This window comes from Hibiscus syriacus, unplaced genomic scaffold (genome assembly GCF_006381635.1).
Source record: "Hibiscus syriacus cultivar Baekdansim isolate YM2019G1 unplaced genomic scaffold, ASM638163v2 tig00014862_pilon, whole genome shotgun sequence".
NCBI classification, from domain to species: Eukaryota; Viridiplantae; Streptophyta; class Magnoliopsida; order Malvales; family Malvaceae; genus Hibiscus; species Hibiscus syriacus.
Window position 1 is genome coordinate 649,327 of NW_024062338.1, and position 11,119 is coordinate 660,445.

General features: G+C 33.5%; 1 protein-coding gene and 1 pseudogene across 1 annotated transcript; one reads left to right on the top strand and one right to left on the bottom strand.

Moving 5' to 3' along the window:
* Nucleotides 1-3,695: 3,695 nt before the first annotated feature.
* On the bottom strand, nucleotides 3,696-4,325 carry LOC120207489 (annotated as a pseudogene).
* Nucleotides 4,326-8,686: 4,361 nt separating this feature from the next.
* LOC120207483 (secreted RxLR effector protein 78-like) lies at nucleotides 8,687-9,094 on the top strand. The gene has a single exon (XM_039206939.1). The coding sequence runs from the start codon at nucleotides 8,687-8,689 to the stop codon at nucleotides 9,092-9,094; it is 408 nt and encodes a 135-aa protein (XP_039062870.1).
* Nucleotides 9,095-11,119: the final 2,025 nt, after the last annotated feature.

Below are 11,119 nucleotides of genomic sequence, written 5' to 3' on the forward strand. Positions count from 1 at the left end.
AATTTATTTTTATCGATAAGTCGAAAGACATTGTACATTTAAATATGTCCAAACTCAGTGGTTAAAGAGAATATATTTATCCTTATAGGTTTCATGTTCGAGCACGACATCTACATGGGTGTTTGAGTTATCATTGTCAAATGGTTGAGACTTTTTCAACATATACTATCTTATAATCATCTCATGCTAATAAAAAAACATGTTGAATCTTACATTTCCTTATATATTTTACCAATTACAATACTAATAATTAAACTCGAGGAACAATTTATTTTAACATTTTAACATTCAGGATATTGTTATACGAAATTTCATCTTTACTTTTAAATTAAATATATAAAGACTAAAGTGCTTGATAATAAAAAAAATTAATTGCTTCTCAACTTATAGATAATATCACTTTTAGTACATGTAATTTGATAAATTATCTAATTTGCTATCCCATACTTTTATATTTTCAATGTGATATTTATACTTTCAAAATTTAGATACACGTAATTATAATTATTTGTTAACGTGGGACATATAAAAGTTAAAAAAAATGGGAAGAAGCTTGACGACTTAACAATGTTTGCATGCAAAGTTGGCAAAGCACCGAATTCTATCAAATCATAGATAACGAAATTGTGTCTTTGAATATCATTTGCTGGTAAAGAAACTGTTTTCATATGTATTCCTCTCCTCAACATGTAAAGCACCAATCAGCTTGACCTAAAACCACAAACCCAAGGACAAATAGTTAAATATTTCGTTATGGTATTTAAACTTTATTTTAAAAAAACTTATACATAACGTTTAGTTTATGTTTTAATTTAATATTATATCATTGAAAAATTAACAAAATTATGATATGATATTTAAAAAAAATCAATGATGGTGTGACATTATCTTATGATGACACGTCTTTTAAATAGAGGGTACCAAAATGAAACCTAAATTAAAAGTTAGGTATGACTTTGTAAAAAAATAAAGGTTAGATACCAAAATAGAACAAAACAAATAGTTTAGGTACTAACTATATAGTTTATCCTATATTATATTTATGTAATTTTTAATATTATAATAAGTGACGTTAATATAAACTTTAGTAATATTTTATCAAAATAGTTAAAAAATAATTATCAATTTTACTAAAAATAAAGAACATATCGTTATATATTTTTAAATAGAAGGTGTTAGTCTTATTAAAAAGAAAAATGTCAAAAATTATAAAAAAGATTTATAATTATCATCGTAAACTAAATCATAATTTACAATTATTATCGTAAATTGAATTCATAATTTATACATTTTATTATAACATTCAAATTAGACAACAAATAATTCAAAAAATTTATAAATAGTGAATTACACGCTTTTAAAGAAACATGGAAGGGACATGAAATTGTGCTTCTTGAAATAATTTAATAAATTAGAGTCACCTTTACGACTTGTTTATAGAAATATCCTACATGAGGGACCAATGAAAGATAACTTTGTCTCTTTTTTATCATTATTTGCAGGTTTAGGTCCCATATCTTTGAAAAAGAATATATTATACCATTTCAAATTTTCCATGTCACATATACATTATAATATACCCCACCTTTACTGTAATATTTTAACACTCTTTTCCCCCCTTTTCTTACAGCACTCAAAATTGTGCCCGACTTATCGTTCAACATATAATGGTAATAGAATTGTCGCTATCAATCCAGATATTTATGTAATTACCAAATTATTTGTACCGAAATAAAATAAATATCCTTTATATATATTTTCTCAATCTTGACATTGTATGTAAAAATAATAAATGATGAACAAATATTAACTTAATGATTACTTGTGTTGGAACGTTAAATTAATACAAAATGTGTAGTTGGTAGATACACAAATTACTGTGTGATATAATAATTCATTTTTTAAAAAAATATGTATGGAGTTTGTGTTTAACATCTCTTTATTTATGTATTTTTTTTATTTAATATAATATGTATTAGAGAATAGTTTCACTGTAGTCAAAAGAGCGAACATGTGAAAAAAATTCAGTAATTGCTGGTGATTAATGTTTTTTAACGGTTAGGTTATGATTAGCGAGATTCATGATTAACAAGATTCAATAATCATTATAACAGTTAATCAAACTATTTAAGTTAAATGATACAATTAATCGACCGCGAACACCTCTTAATCATGAATGTTTTAAATTATATATAACAAAAAAGGTTAATTTACAGTTTGGGTCCCCAAACTCTCAAAGGTTTCACACTATGACCGTGCAACTTTTAAAATTCTAATTTTTAACACTCCATGATGTATGCAATGGTTGAGTATAAATCTTAGAATCATGTTTGTTTTTGCAACCAAGATAATAGAGTATTGATATCTTCTTAGGATATCGATACCACCAATTTAAATATCTTATTTCTTAAAATCCAAAGCATATCTTATTTCTTAAAATTCAAAGCTCATTTTAGAAATGATATCATATCTTGAATTAAAGTATTGATATCTTTTGCGTAATATTGATATATACATTTTTTTTAAAACTTTTGAAACATCAAAGCCGAAAATTGTACCAATACCTCCCAAAGTATTGATACCGTTGAATATATTTTGGAATTTTCAATTCTGCTCCAAAACTTTCATTGTTTTGCAAAGAGGCTCTTCTCCACTAAAAATGTCTTACAATTGTTTGTTTCAATTTGAAACGAGGTTTAGTTACATGAACGACATGCTTGTTGTATGTTAATTTCAATTTGTAGAATAGGTCCTTGTCCACTAAAAATGTCCTAAACTTTTAAATATTTACAATTTGATCCCTAATTGACATATTATCTATTTTGGTTATTTGGTGATCTTGTTTTAATTGCTCACTCCTTAAATGCTTGATAACAATTTGAATATAGAAAAACTTTTACATTAATCTCATCAAATATATAATTATTATAGGCATAATGCCAAAATTAACCCACAACGTTTACCAAAATGGTTATTTTGCCCCCTATCATATTTTGTGGAACATTTTACAACGTTTCATTTTACAACATTTTTTTCCTAGGGAATTTTAGCCCTTGATGTTTCATTTTAGGTTAAAAAAGGTTCTTATTTGAAGCGTTGATCGTATATTAACTAATGATTTTTATCTATATGAGGAGTTTTTTTACCTTAAAGTGAAACATTGGGAACCAAAATGCTAGAAAAAAAGAATATGGGCCAATATGACCATTTTTATAAACGCTGGGGTTTTTTTTTACATTATGCATTTATTATATTTATAATTTTATTCATATCTTAGCTTTAGATTAAAACATTAACATTTCATCAAGTTTCCATATTGTTGAATCTAAAGCATATAAATGAACCTTTGTTTGCCTTGTTCCACGTGAAAACATCTGCTGTCATGCATGATGATCATTGATAGAGGATGAGAAAACATTATCAACGGAAAAATTAAACACAACAAGAGAAAAAAGAAGAAGGGAAATTCGTTATTAATAGCTGGGGAGCTGCTCGTAGGTGTGGATAATGAAGAAGAACTCATAGATGAGGCCAGCGAGGCAACACCAATAAGAGGTCCGGCCCAGTAGATCCAATGGTTTTCCCAGGACCAGTTAACAAAGGCCGGTCCAAATGAAACGGCTGGGTTCATCGAGGCTCCATCGAAGGCCCCACCTGCCAAAATATTGGCCCCCACGATTAAACCGATTGCCAACGGTGCGATCACTCCCACGTTTCCTTTCTTTGGATCAACCGCTGTGGCGTACACTGTGTACACCAATCCGAATGTCATCACGATCTCCAAAACCTGCGAGTTTAACACTCCCACTCCCGATGACAGTCCGAAAGCCCGTACGCCATGGAAGTTGGGAATTAAATCCCTAATTATAGTGCAGCTAATTGTGAACTAAATCAAATTGGGTTACGTTAAAGTTACCATGCCGCTGGTGGAGAACTTAAGTTATAGACATGCTACAGTTGATCCAAGGAGTTGGGCGATCCAGAAAGGATTCCACGTAAAAGAGTGATGTTCCCGCCGAAGAAAGCACCGAAGGTGACGGCAGGGTTGACGTGGCCACCGGAGATGTTGGCGCCGACGGAGACAGCGACGAAAGGGCGAAGGCGTGAGCTATAGAGGCGGCTACTAAACTAGCCGGAGTTGTTACTCCACCGTCGGTCAGCTTGTTAAATGCCATCCCTGAGCCGGATCCAGAGAAAACGAAGATTAAGGTTGATATGAACTCTGCCAAAGCTGCCTTAAGAGCATCCGGATGAGTTGCCTCCTCCGGCCTGCCCACGGCTATGTTTCTGATCTGCATGATCAACGCAAGCTGTTCTGGTTTTGAGTGAAGTATTGGCTGTGGTTCTTTTCACTCATCAGCTTTAGGCCGTACTTATATTTGGAGTGGCTCATGGTGACTGGGATTAGTCAGTTACCGGTTGAAAACTATGGGGTCGAGTGTGCAATATTTGGGAGGTGATTCATTGTTTTGAAAACTGGACCGGATCGGCCGTTTCAACAGAAAATTGTTGCCTAATCCGGTTCAAATTAAACCGGTTGAATCGTTATTAGTGAACCGGCCGGAACCGTTAAACCGTTCGAACCGGACCGATTGAAAACCGAAAAAAACCGAGAAAAATCGGAAAAAAACCGCCAATTTTGTTTTTTTTTTAAATTTAAACCAAACGACGTCGTTTATTAAACGAGCCAAGTCGAACTCGAGTATTGTTGAGCTCGACTCAAACTTTAAAAGTAAGCTCAACTCGACTCAAACTCACAAACTAAAAATTATCAAGTTCAACTCGAACTCGAAATATAATATTGAAACTTGAACTCGAAAAGGCTTGAACTCAAAAAAAATTTAGAATGTCGATTGAAGCCTAAAATTCGAGCTTGATTGAAGTGAAATAATAGTTCACTCTATGCTCACCAAAAGGCTCTATGATTTTGAATGTCAAATTACTTCTATTATTTATAGAAGTTAGTTGGGATGCTCTTATATGTTTCTTAGCCATGTGGATTGTTTTGTTCTCATATTTTTACTCTTTAGACTTTTGAGATGTTCTTCTATGTTTCTTAGCCATGTGAGATTGTTTTTTAAAAAAAATTAAACCAAACAATATCATTTTGTTATGATTTTTTAGCCTAAAATTTATTTTTTAATTATAGTTATATAATTATATTTATTATTTAATATGTTTTATCTTAAATATTATGTTGTAGTTAATTTGAATCATTTTGTTTCACTTGATTTTATGGTTTTTAACTCATATATGTTATGACTTGCTTTGAATATGACTTGTGATATACAAAATTATTTTTTATTAAATATTTTTGGTATTTTTATTTAATTTTTTAAATAATTATGACGTCGTCCGGTTCTTCCGTCCGGTTCTTCCGACCGGTCAGACCGATTCGACCGGTTGAACCAATGAACCGATAGCATGACCGGTTCGCTAACCGGTCCGGTTCTGGAAACCATGAGGTGATTTGTTGCCAGCCTCTGAAATAGTTATTTTTGGAATTTTTGAAAAATATGCTTAAACCTGAGGTAACAGTCATCCTGGTTATTGATAGCGAGGATTTCATGTGGATGAATAATTGCCACGTGTCATATAGGACAATGTTCAGTTGTTTCCTCAATGCAAACGTTAGCAGGGCTAATGGAACCTGAGTCTCCCGTCGATTCGTCGGAATTATTGTATGTTCTTCTTTCGATTGAAAATCTAATGGTCTTCTCTAATATCTTCACTCGATTATATCAATGGATTGGCGTAAATTATTTGGGAGTCAAGCTAATCAGGAGCTTTTTTATTTTCCCCTAAAATCGAATGATAGGGTTCCAATTGTGCAACCTCCTCCTGAGGTTTTTGAGGCAAGAACAGCAGAATGGAAGTCCGCTCTTGTTGGGAAGTTCCTCGGGTCAGCACCAAATTTCCTTTCTCTGAAAAAAGTTATTGATAATCTCTGGAATCAGGCTTCAATGGGTGCTTCCGTTCAGGTCAGTATTGCTGGGAATAATTTATATATATTTTCTTTCAGCTCTGATTCTGCTAGGGATTGAGTCCTTGAAAACGGACCATGGCATATTCTCAATAGGCCATTAATTCTCAGAAAATGGGAGCCTAATATTCAAAGGCTTAACTTTGATTTGTCTCGCCTGCCTTTATGGATTCATCTATACAATGTTCCTCTGGAATTGTTTACTAGGGAAGGACTAAGCTACATTGCTAGTGCTCTAGGTAACCCTATTTCCATGGACTCTGTAACTGCTTCAAAGACTAGGATAGAATTTGCTAAAGTTTGCATTGAGGTAGGTGCTAAGGAGGAAATCCCAAAAACAGTTGAAGTAGTCATGGCTAATGGTCAGACAACTACCATTTATGTTGAAATTCCCTGGTATCCTAGATGTTGTAGAAGGTGTAAATCCTTTGGTCACACTGATAAAAACTGCTCTAATGAAACTTCTTCAGCTTCTTCCTTCACTAAAGTTTGGAAACAAAAATCTGTCTTGCCAAATAAAGAATCTAACTCCTCGGAAGGAATTGAAATCTTACAGGAACCTAATTCAGACTCTTTGGAAAAGCTTGACCTTTCACAGAATTCCATTAATTCCCCAAATAACAAGTCTGATCTTAAGGATTTAGATTCTGAGCTTCCTGTTAAGATTCATACTCCATTTCAAACAACTTTCTCTTCTAAGAATGAACAAAGTACTTAATCTGGTGGAGAATCTTCTGTTTTGCCTCATCTTTCTACTAAATCTGTAGAATCTGTTAGAGGGGAACCTTCAACTGTTCAAATCTCAGCAAAGGATATTGTAGTAGATCCTAACCTTAAAAGAGGTAGAGGTAGGCCTCTCAAAGCTAAAACTAAGGTTCCTCTAAAAGGATCGGTTAACCGTTTCAAAATTCTAAACATTGTTGATGAAAACTCTCCTTCTGTTGAAGTCCAAGGTAGAAAACCTAGGCCTACTGCCTCAGGGGTTGCAAATCTGCTTAAGGAGCTTAAATTAAAAAAGAAAGAGCGCATTGTTAAAGCACAAAGTTCTATAGATAGTAAACAAGGGGGTGACCCCATCTCTCCTTCTCAATGATCATTTGCTTTTGGAATATAAGAGGGTTAAATAACCCTAAAAAATAGTCTAAAGTTCTTAACAGAGCCAAACTCTACAATATTGACATTCTTTGTTTGTTGGAGACTCGGGTTAAGACTGATAAATCTTCTACTATCCTTTACTCTAAATTTGGGGATTAGAGTGTTATTACCAACTATGACTCTGCTACTAATGGAAGAATCTGGGTTTTATGGAAGAAAAATATTGACATCTCATTCTGCCACTCTAATTCTCAAAGCATCACTGTTAAATGCATTTCCAATAATGAGCCTTTTATCATCACAACAATATATGGGACTAATGATGGCCTTTCTAGGAGACTTCTCTGGCAAACTCTAAGAGATCTTGATCTCTCTTTTGGCTCTTTCCATTGGATTCTAGGAGGATACTTTAACACTTATCTTGACCCTAAGGAAAGTTCAGATTTTGATCTTCTAGGGCCTTTCTTTTCTTCTGATATGAAAGATTTTCATGATGTTATATTTGATCTTCAACTCTGTGATCATCCTTATTTTGGCCCTACGTTTACTTGGAGTAACAAACAAAAAGAGAATTATCTTGCAAGGAAACTTGACAGAGTGCTTATTAATCCTCTATGGTCTTATTCTTTCCAAAAGTCTTTTGTTGAATTCACTGCTCCTGGTCCTTCTGATCATTGTATGGCACTTGCCTGGTTAAGTAAAGAGATCCAAGCCAACCACCCTAAACCTTTTAAATTTTTTAACTTCTGGCCAAATCATCAAAATTTCCTTTCTGAAGTTCAAAATTCCTGACAACAACCTTCTCAAGGTAACCCTATGCAGAGGCTCTTTCAAAAACTCAAACGATTGAAACCTTGTTTACAGTCCTTAAACAAGGATTTTTACAGCAATATCTCTGTTAGAGTTAAACTAAAGAAAGCTGAGCTTGAAAATATACAATTATCTACTCTTAAAGGCATCAATCCTATTGAAAGTGAACTGAATGTTCAAAAGGAGTTGATTACTCTTGAAGAAGCTGAACATTTATTTCTAAAACAGAAAGCTAAAGTCAATTGGATAAAAGAGGGTGATAGGTACACCAAGTTCTTCCATTCTGCTATTGCTAACAAACATAAAAGAGAGACTATCAGAGTTCTTATTAATGAACAAGGCCAAAAACTGGAATCTTTTGATGATTTAGCCTCTGAAATTTTGGATTTCTTCAAAGGTCAGCTTGGTACTGTTGATCTTTGTGTTCAAAAAATTGATCTCTTCTTCTTGAAAAATCTGCTTCAAGTCAATCTGCCCTATAAAACAGACACAGAGCTTACTACAATTGTCACTTCTGAAGAGATTAAAGAAGCAATATTCAACCAAGGAAATAACAAATCTCCTGGTCTGGATGGGTTCACTCCTCTCTTCTTCAAGAAAACTTAGAACATTACTGGAGAAGATGTTATCAATGCTATCAAATTTTTCTTCAAGGAAACCTCTTTTCTGCCTGCCTTCAATTCAATAATTATTGCCTTGATCCCAAAGATCCAAAATCCTAGCAAAGTCAAGGATTTCAGACCAACATCTTGCTGCTCTGTAGTGTACAAAATTATCACTAAAATCATTGTAAAAAGGATGACTAAGCTGCTGCCTGACATTATTTCCCTTAACCAGACTGCTTTTGTAAGAGGAAGAACTATAATTGATAATACTCTCCTAGCTCAAGAACTTGTAAAGGGCTATGGAAGGAAGAACATTTCACCAAGGTGTGCTCTTAAAGTTGACCTTCAAAAAGCCTTTGATTGTCTTCACTGGGACTTTATTTCAGCTATTCTAATTGCTATTGGTCTGCCAAACATTTTCACCAACTGGATTGAAGCTTGCTACAAGGAAGCTAGATATTCTATTTCCTTAAATGGTAGCTTGATAGGATACTTCAAAGGCCAAAGGGGGGTAAGGCAAGGAGACCCTCTTTCTCCTATTTTATTTGTTCTTGCCATGAATATCCTCTCAGAGATCCTGAACATTGCTGCTGCCAGATGAATCTTTGGTTATCATCCAAAATGCAAAAAAAAAAAATAGACTTACTCATTTATCATTTGCAGATGACCTTTTAATATTTTGTAAAGGGAACCTTGACTATGTTGTTGGCATTCTTACTGTTCTTCAGCATTTCTATTACATGTCTGGTCTTAAGCTCAATGTTAATAAGATAGAACTGTTTGCTGCTGGTATTTCCCAAATAAGTCTTGAGGCTATAAAATGTATCTCGGGGTTTAAACAAGGTTTTCTGCCTGTAAGGTATCTAGGGGTTCCCTTAGTAACTCGGAAACTGAAAATTCAAGATTGTCATCCTCTTATTGACAGTATCAAATCTAAGTTGCATCTCTGGTCTGGAAAATTGCTCAGCTATGTTGGTATATTTGAATTAATAAAATCAGTTCTTTTTAATGTCTCCAACTACTGGTGCAGACAATTCATGCTGCCCCAATCTGTTATTAAAAGAATTGACCAGCTCTGTGCAAGGTTTCTGTGGAAGGGTTCTGACCAAGCTGCTGTTGGAGCACGAATCAGCTGGAATTTTATATGTAATCCCAAATCTGAAGGTGGCATCGGTTTTAAAAGTATCAAAATTTGGAACAAGGCATGTATGATTCAACTAATACGAAACATTCTTGCTGGAGAAGGTTCACTTTGGGTTGCTTGGATTAAACTTTATGTGATCAAGAACAAAGATTTTAATGACTTGAGTGAAAATCCTTCTAACAGCTGGTGTATAAACAAACTGATAAAGCTCAGGACTGAGGCTCTTCCCATTCTCAATGCAAGTGTTTCGAAGACAAAGAAAATATGGGAAGAAATTAGAGAAAAGCATAATAAGGTGCCATGGCACAAAGCGGTTTGGTTTCCCCTCCATATCCCTAAAGCCAGTGTGATTACTTGGATGTCCATATTTGATAGGCTTCCAACTCGAGCTAGACTCTCTCGGATGGGAGTACCAACTGATGGATTATGTGTCTTCTGCAACATGGAAATTGAAACTAGGAATCACTTGTTTGCTGACTGTAACTTTGCTAATAACTTGTGGAACTCAATATTGCAGCTCACTCATTTGCACAAACCCCACACGTCATGGGAGGTAAGACTTGAATGGTCTCGTAGAGAATGGAAAGGTAAATCTCTCATCTCCACTGTTTTGAAGCTTTCATGGAGTATATTTATCTACCTGATTTGGGAAGAAAGAAATAGAAGAATCTTTCAAAACAAAACCAGAGATGTGGATCAACTATTGAAGATCATCAAGGAGTTAGTTCGAATTCAGCTTGTAGGTAGAAATATCAATAGACTTGATGAAGTTAATTCCATCCTCTGTAGCAATTGGAGTATAGACTAATTTTTGGTGGTGCATAACTGGTATACTCCCTTATTGGGATGTATTTTTTGTAGCATGTAATGCTTCTTTGGATAATAAAATTCAATTTATCCAAAAAAAAACAAGCCTTCCAAATAAAAGAAAGAAACTGACGAGGAATGTAAAATTGGTAACTTTTGATGGGAAAAAAATTTAAAAATTCCCATTTTGAGATAAAATAAAATAAAATAAAAACTTGTCCTTTGATATTAACGAAGTAAAATAGAAATATGATCCGATTTTAATATTTTTGTTTCTATTATTCTATGCAGCAAGAATGACCCAAAAGTATAGCTTGGATGAATACAACGGCAAAGTGCTTTTCCGTGCAAAATAAGCTTGTTACTTTTTCCTAATAATAACATATGTTTCATGCATTTTTTAAAAAATATTTTTTAAATTTAACATTATTATATGTTTTTTGGGCACTAGAAACATAAAATAAGACGTGCATACACAAATTATCCAATATATATTTCGTAAAACCATTTATTTATTTATTGGTTACAATAAAACCATTTATTTATTGATGAAAATCCTACAAATAATTAAGGAACCATTTACATGAATAGCAGTATTAATTAAAATGCAAGGCATTGATGAGGGAACCTTTCGGCCGTAGAAACATAAAAACAACTTATAATAGTAACCTGGGC

What these genes read in the sequence shown, in the direction of transcription:
- LOC120207483 (XM_039206939.1), top strand. Translation starts at nt 8,687, where the DNA reads ATGACTAAGCTGCTGCCTGACATTATTTCCCTTAACCAGACTGCTTTT.